Here is a 15471-nt window from a genome sequence, read left to right as displayed (position 1 = left end):
ACTAACACCCAAGGAGCAATTCAGATCCTTCATCTTGCTAATTGCTGTATCAAGTTCCGCGTCTCAGACGAGAGGGGTGAGTTCAGTGAAAGACCTATCTGAAGGAGGCGTACGAGTGTCTATCGGAAGTTCGAATTGGGTCTGTCTCGCTGCGGCTATTCTTATCCTGCCTGCGGTCTACGAAATGTTGAGGTAAGAGGAGCGATTCAGAGCGCCTTGTTCTTGCATCTTGCATGTGCCAGGCCGAGTCGAAGTGGTTAACCGGAATGCACCGCTAACGGCTTTATTTTGGTTTGCTGTTCTCAGGTGGAGGCACGCCGAGTACGTGAAGTAGGTCCATTTTGTCGGTTTCTCGGGCAGCCAGAACGAGCAGACCAGATCCCAAGTCGCAGGTTGTGAATTTGTAGATTAGCTAGAGCGGTAGAGTCGTTGAATTATAGATGTGTAGTGTAGGTTACTAATTACCATGGACGGGTCTCGACGCTTCGTCATCTTCGTCATCTTCCCCTTGCCCACTCGGTCGACCACGAGTCTACGCTCTGGATCTCACCCCTCGAGGTTCCAACGACAACGAAGCGCTCATCACATCAAACCCCTTTGCATCATGAATCATAGAGACTGATAGCTGTTCAGCAAGTCCTGTTTATTCCTACTGAGCTTCTACAATTTCGGATTAGACTAGATCGATCGAGTCAAACTAGCACGAGAAATGTCGAGATCATACGATAGAGGTGAGCATGTCGGAGTCGAGACTACATGTTGCGTACGCTGACCTGTATACCGATCACAGCTCTTACCGTCTTTTCTCCGGATGGGCATCTCTTCCAAGTATGGCTTACGTTCGAAATACACCATTCCACACTGTGAATGAATGTTGACAATTGCTGCACAGGTCGATTATGCGATGGAAGCAGTCCGACGCGGTACCTGTGCTGTAAGCTCCCTTTCGTCCTTTCTCGTCATGCTTTACTTTCTACTATCGAAACTGATCACTGCTTCGTTATTCCTGGTCACAAAACAGGTTGGTACCCGAGGAAAAGACGTAGTGGTTCTGGGAGTCGAGAAGAAGTCGGCTCTTCAATTGCAAGACCCTAGGACCGTGAGAAAGGTGGCCAAGCTGGACGACCATGTTTGTCTTGCGTTCGCCGGTAAGTCTGCAACTGTGTGCAGCTCTCCTTATTTCAGTTCCACTGAAACCTCAGCCTTCAAGTATTGCTGGTATACTGACATGTTCCGCCTTTTCTTTCCTATGTGATGCAGGTCTGACGGCAGACGGAAGGATCCTGATCGACAAGGCGAGGGTGGAATGTCAATCGCACAGGCTGACGGTGGAGGATCCCGTGACGATCGAATATATTACCAAGCACATTGCCGGCATCCAGCAGGTCAGTGGAATGAATACGGATCTAGACCATACGACTTGAGCAGCGTAACTAAATTTCGACTTGGATTTGTTGGCCCAGAAATACACTCAATCGGGAGGTGTTCGACCTTTCGGTGTATCGACGTTGGTAGTAGGATTCGATCCCAACGACGTCAAGCCCCGACTATACCAGACCGAACCTAGCGGTATCTACTCGGCATGGAAGGTGAGCTTCAAAACGATCCTTACCTCTACGTTTGACCGCCTGCTGACGGGGCGTCTTTGTAATCCCTTAGGCCACCGCTGTCGGCCGATCATCCAAGACCGTCCGAGAGTTTTTGGAAAAGAACTACAAGGAGGACCAGTCGAGGGACGATACGATTAGGTTGACCATCAAGAGTCTGCTCGAGGTCGTACAGACTGGAGCAAAGAACATTGAGATCACCGTGATGGAGAGTTACGGAAAGATCACGGTAAGTGGTATTTGGATCTCAGAACGTACCGTTGCTATATTACAAGAAGCTCATGCTGCTCATGTCGGTACATCCGTTTCTTGTAAATGCACAGGAACTCAAGAACGAAGAGATCGAGGAAATTGTCAAATCGATCGAGGCCGAAAAGGAGGCCGAAGCCGAGCGCAAACGTAACCGGACCGCCGCCGTCGCTCAGACCGCCGCTGGATTGGGCAGGGACCCTTCGCTTGTTCAGACCGGAGGTGCGGGTGGTGTCGATTCGGGAGCCGGGTCTACTGAATCGGGTCATCAGTAGACAATGGTCGTGTTGAAGTGGAATTCAGAGAGAGTGTGAGAGTGAATGTAGGATGAGGCAGTGTGTTTCTTACAACGATATTATGACCATGTAACCGTGTTCTGTGCCCTGATCGCTCTGATGGACAGGCTATGAGCGATGTCGCTAGAGTTGCTCGAGCGCTCTCGGCACATAAGAGCGGAAGCAGATCCAATCGATCGATCAGCGCCCTTAACCTCGACCCTCGAGATCCCGAGTGGCCAAACTGGCTACTCAGAAGTTCATGTAAGTACGTCCTGCCAGATCCAAGAGGTCCTTGTAACAGCACAGCACACGGAAATACATAGCTCATAATGTCGCAGATCGCCTGGGGAAAGTGAGTACCGGTCGTGCAACGTACGCTGTTCCAGACGGTGGAGATACCCGACAGTCAATCTCGCAATCAGGAATTCAATATTGACATACTTTCGTTGCCGATGGGTAGATTCGTCTTGTTCACCGTAGGAGGTATGTCTGGGCAAGCCGTACGGGCGAGGAAAGAAGGAGAAATTGGCTCATGCGGTTACTCCATATCCTCCTCGTTGCCTCGAATGGATACCGTTCCACGGTCGGAACAGTGATGGGAGCTGGATACGGAGTGATGAAAAGTGAGTAGCAGCATATTCAATGCTCATTCAAGGGTCAAGAGAGATATTGATACCGAGTCCTCTTCTGTTCAAAAGTCGCCACACCATCGGACGAGCAGTTCTACAATGTACGCATCCACCCTCAGGTCGTCCTGTCGAGACGCCGCAAACCCCGCCGCTGGGAAGCCGGACATATGTTGACTTGAGGTGGCTTGAAACCTTTTCTACAGGCCCTTGCACCTGATCTCAAGCGAAAGGTCGATCAGATTCGAGCTCAGCGGGCCACTTCGGAGGAGATGAGGACCAAGTTGGCCGTGAGTTCATCATCCTCCATATCCTTCCTCCAGACCACGGTTACATGCGAGTCGCTGACATTTGCAAATGCTTAACGTTGTCCTATGCCTTGGTGCCCTTGATGCTATCCGGACGAGCAGGAGAGTGCGGCACAAGACAAGATCGTCTGGGGAGAAGTCACGCCTTCTGGACCCAAGCGGGTATGAGCTTGGTTGACCAGCAAAAAACCGTGAAGCCGACAAAGCTCTGTATCATACGAATGCGCCATATAGTCCCTTGCTATCACCATAAAATTGAGACCGTCTGAGCTTCCTAGATTCGCCCGTCGAGAACTTGCTCGCAGAGTCCCTCGTATACGTATCCTCGGACCCGGGGATCTCAAGTAAAGCAAGTAATTAGCTTCCTCTCGCGTGACGATCCCCTCAGTCAGAGCTTGCAGCTGTCGCGATTGATCATCAACTTCTATCACAAACTCGCTCAATCTTTGACAGTCTGTGGGTCAGGCAAGGTGCCACAAACCGTCACTCTGACCACCTTTTTCACTACATATAAATCGAGCAGAGTACCAAGTGTACACGCTAGCCTGTGAAGAACGCGCCTGGCAGCCATTTCGACCTCTCGACGTCTTGGCGGAACCGGGGTAGATCAACAAACACTCCTTTGTTGCGTTCTCGGACAAGGGGATCCTACCTACTGCACATACGAGCCATCGCCTCACTACTGGAATATCTATACAACCTACGGGTGTTGCTGGTGTTGCTCGCACGGTGGTGGCGGTCGATACCGAGCTCGTCAAGGATTAACGTCGGCGTAAAGCTCGTCCGCTACAACTTGTTCTGCTCTTCCTTGAGCTCGGGTGCATTGCAACTAAACACCAACTGGATCTTCAAGCTCTCCTCATCTAGACCATTAGAAGTTGACCTCTCTACAGATTAGAAACACCGTCAAGGCAACCCGGAACGAGCTGATTAGGCGACATCATGCGGGACTCGAATTACTCGTTTCCTGCCCAGAACAGGGTTTGCGTGAGCATCACGGCACAGCTCTACGACAGAAGAGGTGGGTACACGAGCGGCCCCGTGCGAAGAGTATCTTTTAAAAGAGCTGACCCCTGTTCCCTGGTTGATTGGCGTCCAATAGCTCTAGATACGGCTTCTATGCTACCACTGCTACATTCGCTTACTCATCTTACCTACCTGACCTCGACTTCGCCACGGATTCGTGATATACTCGTCATCGATGGCGGTCTAGAACGCTTGCTCGAGATTCTACAAGAATCAGCATTACCTCGTTCGGCGACCTCTCCCATCGCTGATTGGTATTCGCTACGAGGACCTCATACGGCCGCGGTGATCAATCATCAACAACAGATCTCGCTACGACATTCGCTTGCGTTCCAATGCGTCGTGAATATCGGCGTCAGGGGTTCGGAGATGGTCAGGACGAGGGTCGTTCAGAGTGGGGCGCTCGACGTGGTCGCCCAGATTATGGAGGTGTGGCTGCAGGGCAAGGGGATGTCGATACATTCTGGCCCCCTCGGTAGCCAGATCGCGGTGGATAGAGCTGCTGCGGGGTTGCAACACCCATGGTATCAATCGTCACGGAGCCGAGATCGTCACAGGGAAAGAGAAAGGGAGAGGGAACGGTATCGGGAGACCAGGCACACGAGCGGTGCTGAAGCGAGTCGGTCCAGAAACAGCCCACCGCTCTTCCCTGAACACCGTTCACATACTCGTCAACCTATGGGCAGCTCAGCACATGGACTACCTCCCGGTCGGGTCATCACCAAAGAGTCCCTCGAACGGTCGATGGTACCGCAGGATGAACCCTCTCCGACCGACATCATTGTAAACATGCTCACGCTCGAGCAGCGGGCATCGATCACGAGGATCAACGCTGTGGCTCGCTTGACCGGCATCGATAGAGGTTTCATTCGACGCGCGGTAATACAGCCGAACGATCAGAGCCATGGGCTAAGAACGCTCTTCCGTTCCTTTGGGCTGGATCTCAACGTTCTTTTGGCTCTGGAGGGAGGTAATCTTGACGGCGGATTGGTACCTTCAGGCTTCATCTTCGTCGAGGAGAGGCCTTCCTCAAGACTACCACCACGCGAGATGCCTGTCAGACCGACTCGCGTGCCTGTTCCCGAGATCCGACCGGAAGAGCAACTGCGAGCCATGTCGATGACACCAGAATCGGTGGCTGAAGGGGAGGATGATGTCTCTATGGACAGCTCAGGGGAACAGACGGAACCGGCACCGGTAGTTCCCATGGTGCTCAGTCGGAGCGGAACAATTACGTCGCCTGAACGTCGGGATGTACCACCACCCCGACAAGGAGAGCAACCGATCGTTATCGAGCAGCCTACACCCCGAGCTGCCATCCCTACACTACCGGCGATGGGTATCAACATCAGGCCACGGTCGATCCGTACGCCTAGCCACGAGACATCCATGCGTGCGTTACAGGAGGAGGCTGGCGGATCGCCTTTCGCCTCGGGATCGAATTCTACCTTGTCTTCGCTCAACGATCAGGCCGGTCCGTTTGCAGGCCCGAGCCTGACACCGAGTGAATCGAGGACTCGGGAACGTCCGATGCTATCGCTAAGACGGCCGAGCACCCGTGCGATCTTTGATGCCGGAAGCGGAGCATCCTCGCCTGGCATCGATACCCCGCCTCAATCGGCCATGAGGCAGCGGAGTGGTACCATCACCAATTCCCGTTTACATCAGCCAATCGCTATCAACGCCGGGGATGTGGCCAGGATATCGATTCAGAACAACGATATTCGTTCCACCAGCCGGGCGGGGACGGAAGATGACGAGTCTGCAGTAGGAGAGGAGCCTCCTCAGCTCGCGGAACAGGAGGTTAGCATTGTTGGGACTATGGACGACGAAGCCGTAGAAGCTTTGAATGGTCTGGTCGAGGTCGATGTAGAGGCGCGGACACAGGCAGAGGTGGATCTGGCCATGGGCGCGCCTCCAGGTGCACCTGGTGCGACCCAGACCCCTCGTATCGCCGAGATGACACCTCGCCAGACTCACCGGAACAATACGTTACCAGCAACAACAATCGCCGGCACAGACATGACTGGTATGGAAGATCGACATGAGACGACCGCTTTCGCCGCCGTCATCGCTGCAGGGGCACCTCGAGGCTTTTCAGATTTAAGTGACCTCGTCAATGTGATCGAAACTACGACACCGACAGGCGAAGTGACCTACAACGACGACACGATCTTGTTATGTTTGCAACTGCTCGCCTATCTTTCCAAATACCCCCACGTACGGGCAGCGTTTCACCATCCTCGGCGACCGATGCATCCCGACTGCGATATTCCGGATGGCATCGATCTACCCGAACGACCGGCGCTATCTCGCTCAAATAACATGTTTTCCCTCGTCGAGAGATTCACTTTCCGTCCTTCCGGGCCTGATCCCGAGATGCAAAAGCTGCCTGCCGATATTCAATACTGGGCAGGCGTAATCATGAGGAACGCATGCCGCAAAGACGACGCTCACGGAGGGATCCGTCAATGCGCCAACGTGAATTGCGGCAAGTGGGAGAAGATTACTCGAGAGTTTGCCAAGTGTAGACGGTGTCGCAAAGCGAAATACTGCAGCAAGGAGTGTCAGAGCAAAGCTTGGCAAGAGGGGCATAGGTTCTGGTGAGCATGACCTGAACGCGTGCGTGACAGTTCCAATTTGTGCATGTTGCTAATACAAACATTGAGCAGGTGCAACGCACGTGAGCCCGAGCCTGGTGAGATCGCCATCACTGGTACCGTCATCATCGGTGGTCGTCATCACTCCGACTCGGATCGACGTAGGGCTCGGAGGGACGCGACACCGGTCTTGACGGCACCAGAAGTTGACATTCGTATGCGAGGCGATAGCCAACCGCCTGGCCCTGGCTTGGGTCTGCCTGGGGAAATCATGGACAACGCCAGAGCGTTTAATCCTCCGGCTCGCGCTCGCGACGACATTGACCTCGATATGGCTCTGCGTCACGCACGACCTCGCACGGGCCAGCGATACGATTCAGCCAACTAAGAGATCCGCACCGAACGCAAGGCCAGGAGGCGGCGACGTGGACCGAGGATTTGATGCGATTTCAGTTGTGACGGGTGATCATGTAGCTTCACACCACATCATGTAGCGTTCGGCACTCGCTTTCGAGCCCCTGCCTTCGTTTCTGAACCAGTGATATTTTCCACAACCCCGTGAGCGTACAAAGTCATACCGGACGCAAGCTTTCGCCTGTCTGGCCCATACTTATGGCGATCGTGCAACAAGCGAGTATCAAAGAAATTTTTCAGCTGTGTTCGCGGATTCGTGTGTCCCGAACTGAAGAAATTGAACTTTGGGTATTATGCATCAAGTCTGGCAAGGACGAGCCGCCCTCATATGTCCAGCCATAATTACAGGCTCGCACCCGTTTTACCTCAGGAATCCAACTCCCCTAGTCAAGCCGTTATGCGACCACTTCAGTTCCTCTTTCCCTTCTTTCCACCCTTCTTCTTTTCCGAGGCACTCTCCCCACCACTGGTAAACCCTTCCCCACCGCTCGTCACCTCGGCCGCACTGCTAGCACCTCCATCGACCTTGACCCCCTTCCTCTTCCTCGCAGCTCCACTGGCGGGCTTCAAGTGATGCGAAGGCACCCAGTCTTCCTCGTAAGGCTTGACACTGGCCGGGTAGGGTTTACCGCTCTCGGCGGGTACGACCTTGAGGTCGGCGGTGGCAGCGTTCCCGCCGGCGCGCTTGGAAGATCGGGTTCGTTTTTGTTGAGGGTAGTAGTACTCCATCAAGGCGTTGTACGCAAAGTATCCGAGCCCACCCAGGGTGGCCAGGACGACGATGTACATGAACAGTCTGTCGAGACGAGGCGGATCAATGAATCATTTCAGCCTATACTGCGTCGCGGTCAAAGTATACAAACCCCGGACTCACGCTTGCAAGTCGAACCAGCTTCCCTGGGGTTCCACGACGCCGACGGTCGAGTTGAAAGCGACGAACCTGTGCGTATCTTTCTGCACGTCGTTCAGGTTGGCCCAGACGGTCAGACCGATATCACGAGGCCGGAACCTGCGTATCGCACAACAGCTCAAACAATGTCAGTCAAGCGATACTGGCAGGTCACACGACGGACTCACTCAGAGTGAACGTTGAAGGGCACCGAAAAGTTGGATCCAGCGGGAAGAGGCACGTTGTACTTCAAGGCCGTCGTGTTCCTGACCAAAGCCCAGTTCTTCTCGACATCGTGATAACTGGCAGCAGCGTTGACGATCGTGTAGTTACCGGTTCCCGAGTTGATGAACTTGAGGATCACTATGACATGGGAGGATGAAAGCACTGGTGAGCGTCGCGTATTACGACAGACAACAGATGGTTGCGCCTACTCTGGTTCTGTTGGCCGTTTACAACGACTGCACATGCACACAAGGTAGGAGGAGGACATATTAGTAACGGAGACGAACTGGGCTCAGGAGGGAGAACGGCGTGTCGTTCGCAGCCAGAAACCTAACGACTCACCTCCCAACGGGTTGTTGTCCGGGAAGACCGCCTTGACCTCGATATGAGACGCATCATCGGTAAAGAGACCCATTGTACTTGAATTGGTGGTAGCTACTCGTAAGGTTCAGGATGAATGGATTGGCAGGCGATTTATGGAATTCAACTCGACAAAGAGAAGACGTCCAAGTCCAAGTCGTTCGTCGTCGCTGCTCGCTGTCAGACCGCCGGATGGAGCGGGCTCGAGGTTCACCTGTCCCTGGCTGCGTGACAGCACAGGCAGTGCTGATAAATCTACCACGCGCCAGCTTAATTCTATGCTGGCCGCCCTTCTAAATGCGTCGCGCGACGAGTCGCGCGACAACACAAATCCTGCGTACGTTCGAGACCTTAGCAAAACAAAAAAAAAATCGTTCCCGCCTATAATATCATTTCCACAAGAATGTTCCCGTGCGAACTTGTCGCTTTCCCGCCCAGTCATTTGTGTCGTCTCTCTCTATTTCTTTCACTCTCTCTTTTCAATCTGCATTTTACCAGTTCCAAAATTAATCGATTATACCAAGATTGCATGTACAATGGATATTATACTGATTGTTGTGACACACTCGACAGTAACATACAGTAGTAGAGCAGAATACATACAACATAAGGACAACATCGCATACACTTCACCTTATCCCTACTTCTTGTTCTTTTTGGGCTTCGGCCTTCCTCCCTTCCCGTGAGCCCCGACCTTTCTTTCTTCCTTCCCGCTTTCACTCGCTGTCTCACTCTTTCGGTTGTCGACCGTATCCTTTGCGATCTCGTCATCATCGTCAGAGTCTTTGTCGTCTTCGGAGTCCTTCTGACCTTCCGACTCGGTTCCCGCTACGTCTTCCCAGGGCGATGTCATCCCAGCTGTCGAACCGGGCTCTTCTACTTCTCGAATTCGACGATCCATATCCCGCGCTGCAGGATAAACAGCTCTCGCGAAGATGTCTCCCATCCGCTGCAGATATTTCCGTCCGGCGTTTATTCCCGGCGATTCGAAAATCAGGATAGACGATGTTCCCTCCGAGAAAGCGCCCGTTGTGAAAGTCACGGAGAATCTTCCCGTCCGTTCAGCAATCTCGACGTGCTTGCTCTTCTGCATCTCGACGTAGTGCCCGACCTGTTTTGTTCGCTCGTGAGCAGCTTGCTGAACATTGCGCTGGGCGTTCGATCCTTTCGGAAGGCTGCCCGGTCCCACAAAAGCTTCAGGAAGCCAGTCCGGGTCTGCCATCGAGTTCCACACGGGCATATCCCGCTTCTCCTTCCTCGAGAGACCCGCATAAAGGGTTTTGGGATCATCTAATTCGTAGACGAAATCGCTCGCTTCTGGAACCCATTCTCTGTTTCATATTAGACATGAGTTCTCGCGTTAATAGCCCATTCTTTCATGTCAAGTTCCACAATATGACTCACTCATTCACAGCTGGCAAGTCGTCGTCGCCGGTCGGGCCATCCGCGACGTCGGTGTCCACATCTCCCATGCTATAACAAAGCTCTAAGTCAACCCGCAGTCGTGACAGACCCGCGAGCGCACTTACTCTATGTCGGCGACATCCTTGATGGATGGGGTTTCGTTCCCGCGGTCTGTTTTTCCATTCCCGCCGGTACCGATACCCCCCATATCAACATCACTGTCGCTCTGACTCTCGACATCCGCACTTTGTCGGTCAGCTTTACGAACATCTCTGCAAATATCGTATTCATCAGTAAGGGAAACTGATGATACATTCGCAGTGCAGACACTCACTTGTTGCCTCCCCGTAGCTCCCTGTCCACCCGTTGCTCCGCTTCCAGGGCTTCCTTGCGCAGTGCATCGTTGTCGAGGTCGATCTCTTCCGTCAAGGCCGGTTTCGACCACCGGAATCTCTCTTCCAAGATTTGAGATTCGCACTCAACAACTTGCTCTCCGATTTGACTATCCAGGGTAGGATAGTGAAACTGGCAGACGTAAGTCCCCACCTCCCGCGCACTGAACATCTTCCCAATCACCCGTGCTAGGACCTTCTCGCGTAGACGACAGCGTGATCCAAAAGTCCGGCCATCCATTGTACCGAGCCGAAGTTGCCAAAGCTCGCTGAGGTATGCCGCCCAAGTTTCGGTATGGACAACGATATCGAGCTTCTCCCCGATATGGGCCCGCAGAGCTTCCCTTCCAGCGCTGATCAGCGGTCTCGAAGCTAAGTTGCGAAGACCGCGCAGCGCTACCTCGGGATCGGCGTTGGCGATGCTGGAGTCGAAGGCTACTGGCATTGATACCGCTCCTCCTTTTCCCGTCCACAATTCTCGAGCGCGGGAAGCGATGTCCGCCCACCTATGTCTTGCCTCCGGTAGGCGTTTTGCATCTTGCAATTTTGACAAGGTAGTTGCGAGCCTTACTCCATCGGTACGACGAAACATATCCAGCACGGGGATCCATTCGCTCTCATAAAATCGCCCCGATCCTATGAGTCGACGGAGATAATGCAGTTCCCCTGGAAGGGACGACTCTGCCTTGTATCCCGCCCGGGTGGCAAAGATCGTCGAGATGATTCCAGCAATGGTCATAATGAATGCGGGACTTGCGCCTCGCATCCATTCCCGTCCCATGAAGTACCCTTGCTCCCAACCAAACTGCCGAATCTCCAATCCCGCTGCGACCCTTGAATCGCGGGCTCTTTGAAGCAGAGACCTCGAATGCAGCCAAAGTTTCTTCTTCTCCGGCGTGTCGCAAGCGATCGGTAAGCCGTCGATGCCAAGTTGACCGCGTGTTTCGATGGGAGAGTTGCCCAACAATTCGTCTACGGCTTCAGCGGCTTGGTCCTCAATACGCTCGATCTCGCTGAGCAGCTCGCAAGCACGGTCGAGAACGGATAAATCCATTCCCGCAAGTCCACCGGCTCTCTTCAACAGTTCCCGCTCCGATACTCCACGCCAGTAGTCGTCCTCGGCTTCGATGACTTGTATCGCCATGCCAAGCGCCTGGTTCTCCTCAACGTCAAGCCCAAAGTCGCCACCCGGCCGGTACTGTCCGCCACCGCTAAATGCGCCGTCGTAGACTCCAGAGTCCCAGCATATCTCGTAGAAGTCGCAAAGACGTGCTGCTTTCGGACGTCCATCTGCGCCAGCCAACGCTGTGATCTTGACCCATTCTGCCGGGTTCCATCCTTCCCCAAGGATTTCTTCAACGCGAGCAATACCTTCCCGCGTCCACGTGTCAATCGTCGATTTCCTATCCTTCAAGTGGTCCCGTGCAAACCGAAGAGCATTGTAAGGCCCGGGAGCGGCCCCCGATGGGGGTCCCCCTGGACAGGCTGACGGGACGCAGGAATGAGGCAAGGTATGGGTAGACATCTAGATGTAATAACGGATGTAGAGCTATTACAGAGGTACTAGTTCTACATCCAAACAACAACACCGAAAAGTACCCCCGACGGGAGTCGCATACGGGAGTCGCGTACGGCGTGTCCGACGCGTCACGTGACCGCTATAACAGGATCCCCCCCCTAGATGCGGTCTCCGAACGCATCAAGCGTCGGCGTACTCTTGTCGACCAGGCTGCGGTAGATGAGGGTAGCGCTTGTGAAACGCTGCGACGACCTTGTCGTCGTGATCGAATTCGGCGGGGCTAACCCACTCGTTCGATTCGTCCCCGTACCCTTCGAATCGCACTAGGTACTGGGTCTTCTTCCCGGACCTCCCGGATCGCAACGCTTTCGAGTGTACGATCTCGGACACGACATACCCCAAGTCACCGTTGTCGAGGACTTCGGGGGTAGGCGGTTCAACCACCTCTCTTCCTTCCAGCTCGTTGGCCCGATAGGGGATGAGCAACGACACGTGGAAGACGGGATGCACCCGGTGTAACTGCGCGGGGAGTTCCAGCCTCCTCGCCATCTTGCTCTGGCCGATGACTTCCGTGATTCGGAAGGGCCCCAGCGTCTTCATCGAGAGCTTCTGGCTGGGGCGCACCGACGTCAAGTTCTTGGTAGATAACATTACCAGGTCCCCTACATTGTAACCCTCGTCAGGGACGGCGGTACGCTTCCGATTTGCGTACTTCGCCATGTCTTTCCGCGCCTGTTCCAGCGCCTCCTTCACCGACTTGTAGATCCCGTCGAGTCGGTCTCGGTACTCTCCCGCCGATTCCACCGCCTCTTCCCTAGTGCCGGGCACTGGCAGGGAGAAGGTATGTTCCCTTCCCTCGGACGCCATGAATGGCGACATCCCGATGGCAGAGTGCTTCGCGTTGTTGTACGCGAACTCCGCCATGGAGAGTAACTCCGCCCAATCGTCCTGGAGGAAGTTGACGTACGACCGCAAGTACTGCTCCAAGGTGGAGTTACTTCGCTCGGTCTGTCCGTCCGTCTCCGGGTGGAACGCCGTGGAGTAACTATTCTCCACGTTCGCCATGCGGCACAGATCTTTCCAGAAGCGCGAGGTGAACAACGTACCTCGATCCGAAATGATCTGCTTCGGGAACCCATGCAAACACACCCATCGGTCAAGGAATAACCGCGCCAAGAATGTGGCGTCGTTATCCTTTCGACAAGCGACGAAGTGCGCTCGCTTGCTGAACCGATCGACGATCACCAGGATCGAATTGGACCCCATAGACTCGGGCAGGTCCGTGATGTGATCCCAAGTGATCGATTCGTATGGTCCCGCCGGTACCGGCAGCGGCGCTAGTTCGCCGACAGGCTTCATTCGGGGTCGCCGGTTGCGCTGACATATGCTGCAGCTAGCGACGTACTCCCCGATCCACTTCGCCATCCCAGGCCAGTAGAAGTCCCTACTGGTTAGCTCCACGGTCTTGTCCCGCCCCCAATGGCCGGCGGCCTTCCCGTCATGTAGGCGCTTCATCAGCTCTACCTTGATGTTCCCCGCGTTAGGAACATACACCAACCCGTTGTACAGGAGAACCCCAGTGGGGCTCAAGCTGTATCGCTCATTCGCCAAGGTCCCCGCCTTGAGCTGCGCTACGAGCTCTTTCGCCACCGGGTCGTCCTGCGCCGCCGGTATCAGCGCTTTCACCATCCAATCGCCCAGTGCGGGGATGGTGCCATTCAACCGCAAAGGCGGTCGTTCAACCGGACTACACCCTTCAGGGGGTGCGTCTTCGACAGGCCGGAGCAGAGTCTCCGCTCGCTTCGGTTCTGTCTCCTCCATCAACTCTTCCCGACGACTCAACGCGTCGGCCTTCCCGTTCTCCGTTCCCGGCTTGTACTCCAGGGTGTAGGAGATCTGGTTCAACAGCTGCGACCATCGCGCCTGCCGTTGGGACAATACCTTGTCCCTCTTGAAATACTCCAAGTTCTTGTGATCCGTGAGAATCCGAACGGGGTACTTGTTGTCGAGATAATGTCGCCATATCCGACTGCAATAGACGATGGCCAACAGTTCCCTGTCGTGCACATCGTAGTTCCTCTCGGCGGGCGTCAGACTCTTTGACATGAACGCTACCGGGTGGAGCTTCCCATCGTCCCCTACCTGGGACATCACCGCGCCGATCGCTCCAGAGGAAGCGTCGGTCTCGAGCACCACTTGGCGCTCCTCGTTGTAGTGCGCCAATATAGGCGCCTGGGTGAAGGACTCCTTCAATTCCCGGAACGCAGCGTCAGCGGCTGCCGTCCAGGAGTACTTCACCCCTTTCTTCGTCAGGGCCGTCATTCCCTGAATCTTCTTGGAGTAGTTCTGGATGAACCTCCGATAATAGTTTGCAAATCCTAAAAAGGACTGCAGTCCCCGAATGTTCTTCGGGGGGGCCCAGTCCAAAACGGACTTGACCTTGGAGGGGTTCATACTGACCCCCGTCGGGGCAATATCGTACCCCAAGAATTCGGTAGCCACCGTATCGAACTCACACTTCTCCGCCTTCGCATACAGGCCATTTGCCTGCAGCCTCTTCATAACCTCCTTGACCTGACCGTCATGGGTCTCCTGGTCGGAGGAGTAAATAAGTATGTCGTCGAGGTAAACGACGACGCACACATCCAAAAGGTCCTGGAAAACCTCGTTCATCCACCGCTGAAAGGTAGCGGGGGCGTTGGTCAAGCCGAACGGCATGACCAAACATTCGAACAGACCGAAACGTGTAGTAAACGCGGTCTTCCAAATGTCTTCTTCTTTTACGCGTAGCAGGTTGTACGCGCCTCGGAGGTCCATCTTCGTGTAGACCTTCGCGCCCTTCAACCTGTCTAGCGTCTCTGAGATGAGGGGTAGGGGCGTCCTATCCTTCACCGTAATGTCGTTAAGGCGACGGTAATCGATGCACATACGCATCTCGCCGCCTTTCTTCGGTACGAACAGTACCGGGCTCGAACAGGGCGACTTCGACGGCCTGATGAACCCCTTCTCCAAATTTTCTTTCAACCACTTCTTTAGCTCCTCGCTTTCCCGCTGGGAGTGGTTGTAGAGCTTCTGGTACGTCGGCGACGTACCGGGCTTGAGTTCGATCGCATGGTCGATCGATCGCGTCGGGGGCAGTGTATCTGCCTTCGTCTTGGAGAACGCTCCAAGATGTTCATGATACTTCTCCGGTACCATGTCCCTCAGCTTCTCCATATACTCAGGAGGATCCAGATCGTCCTGGAACGAGTCCGTGGGTTTGACGTCCCAATCCCACAGGTCCGGGCGCCTCGCCCGCTCGTCGTCCTCCCGGGTCATCTGCATCTGCGCGACGACCAAATCCTCCGTGATCGACCCCTTCATCTTCTTGAACGGGTCGATCCCTCGTGTCTCCACTTCTACTTCGTCCGGAGCATACACCGTCTCGGGCCTCTTGAGGCATCCCGTGCTGATGCAGACATCCCCGAACGTCACCGCGTTGGAGTCCCATTGGATATGCGGGTTGTGTCTCCGCAGCCAAGGGATACCTAGTACCACCGGGTACCCACTCAAATCGGTGAGGTGGTATTATAGG

General features: G+C 54.5%; 5 protein-coding genes across 5 annotated transcripts; 3 read left to right on the top strand and 2 right to left on the bottom strand.

Annotated features, from left to right (window-relative positions):
- The first annotated feature begins 632 nt into the window (after positions 1-632).
- Positions 633-2332, top strand: HD553DRAFT_303664 (putative proteasome subunit alpha type 7). Its single transcript, XM_046178902.1, has 8 exons — positions 633-731; positions 791-828; positions 893-934; positions 1022-1148; positions 1261-1385; positions 1464-1589; positions 1660-1836; positions 1931-2332. The coding sequence occupies exons 1-8, from the start codon at positions 710-712 to the stop codon at positions 2129-2131; spliced, it is 858 nt and encodes a 285-aa protein (XP_046040526.1). The 5' UTR covers positions 633-709; the 3' UTR covers positions 2132-2332.
- Positions 2333-2398: 66 nt separating this feature from the next.
- Positions 2399-3451, top strand: HD553DRAFT_303661 (uncharacterized protein). The gene is made up of 6 exons (XM_046178901.1): positions 2399-2486; positions 2595-2617; positions 2728-2757; positions 2833-2864; positions 2967-3050; positions 3171-3451. The coding sequence occupies exons 1-6, from the start codon at positions 2464-2466 to the stop codon at positions 3234-3236; spliced, it is 258 nt and encodes an 85-aa protein (XP_046040525.1). The 5' UTR covers positions 2399-2463; the 3' UTR covers positions 3237-3451.
- Positions 3452-4010: 559 nt separating this feature from the next.
- On the top strand, positions 4011-6701 carry HD553DRAFT_266647 (putative regulation of budding-related protein; the record flags this gene model as incomplete). The annotated part of the gene is made up of 4 exons (XM_046177492.1): positions 4011-4089; positions 4171-4956; positions 5065-5619; positions 5929-6701. The coding sequence occupies 4 exons, from the start codon at positions 4011-4013 to the stop codon at positions 6699-6701; spliced, it is 2193 nt and encodes a 730-aa protein (XP_046040524.1).
- Positions 6702-7265: 564 nt separating this feature from the next.
- HD553DRAFT_19671 (uncharacterized protein) lies at positions 7266-8880 on the bottom strand. The gene is made up of 5 exons (XM_046177067.1): positions 8565-8880; positions 8432-8458; positions 8186-8360; positions 7983-8117; positions 7266-7904 (listed from the first exon to the last, which is right to left on the bottom strand). The coding sequence occupies exons 1-5, from the start codon at positions 8635-8637 to the stop codon at positions 7517-7519; spliced, it is 798 nt and encodes a 265-aa protein (XP_046040523.1). The 5' UTR covers positions 8638-8880; the 3' UTR covers positions 7266-7516.
- Positions 8881-9222: 342 nt separating this feature from the next.
- On the bottom strand, positions 9223-11903 carry HD553DRAFT_338598 (uncharacterized protein; the record flags this gene model as incomplete). Its single annotated transcript, XM_046182356.1, has 4 exons — positions 9223-9913; positions 9987-10055; positions 10112-10258; positions 10321-11903. 4 exons carry the CDS (start codon positions 11901-11903, stop codon positions 9223-9225), a joined length of 2490 nt encoding a protein of 829 aa, XP_046040522.1.
- Positions 11904-15471: the final 3568 nt, after the last annotated feature.

Source organism: Filobasidium floriforme (genome assembly GCF_021052385.1).
Source record: "Filobasidium floriforme strain CBS 6241 chromosome Unknown HD553scaffold_1, whole genome shotgun sequence".
In the NCBI taxonomy this organism is placed as follows: domain Eukaryota; kingdom Fungi; phylum Basidiomycota; class Tremellomycetes; order Filobasidiales; family Filobasidiaceae; genus Filobasidium; species Filobasidium floriforme.
The sequence above is the reverse complement of the archived record's forward strand: the minus strand, read 5'-3'. Positions and strand labels throughout refer to the sequence as shown.

Bases quoted from the DNA above. Each gene is read 5' to 3' on its own strand.
- HD553DRAFT_303664 (XM_046178902.1), top strand. From the start codon at position 710: ATGTCGAGATCATACGATAGAG. The intron at 1,590-1,659 runs GTGAGCTTCAAA...GTAATCCCTTAG, and splicing joins GTATCTACTCGGCATGGAAG to GCCACCGCTGTCGGCCGATC. The intron at 1,837-1,930 runs GTAAGTGGTATT...GTAAATGCACAG, and splicing joins AGAGTTACGGAAAGATCACG to GAACTCAAGAACGAAGAGAT.
- HD553DRAFT_303661 (XM_046178901.1), top strand. From the start codon at position 2,464: ATGTCGCAGATCGCCTGGGGAAA. The intron at 2,618-2,727 runs GTATGTCTGGGC...CGGTCGGAACAG, and splicing joins CGTCTTGTTCACCGTAGGAG to TGATGGGAGCTGGATACGGA. The intron at 2,865-2,966 runs GTACGCATCCAC...CCTTTTCTACAG, and splicing joins CGGACGAGCAGTTCTACAAT to GCCCTTGCACCTGATCTCAA.
- HD553DRAFT_19671 (XM_046177067.1), bottom strand. From the start codon at position 8,637: ATGGGTCTCTTTACCGATGATGCGTCTCATATCGAGGTCAAGGCGGTC. The intron at 8,118-8,185 runs GTGAGTCCGTCG...TGCGATACGCAG, and splicing joins CCCTTCAACGTTCACTCTGA to GTTCCGGCCTCGTGATATCG. The intron at 7,905-7,982 runs GTGAGTCCGGGG...TCGTCTCGACAG, and splicing joins AGCTGGTTCGACTTGCAAGC to ACTGTTCATGTACATCGTCG.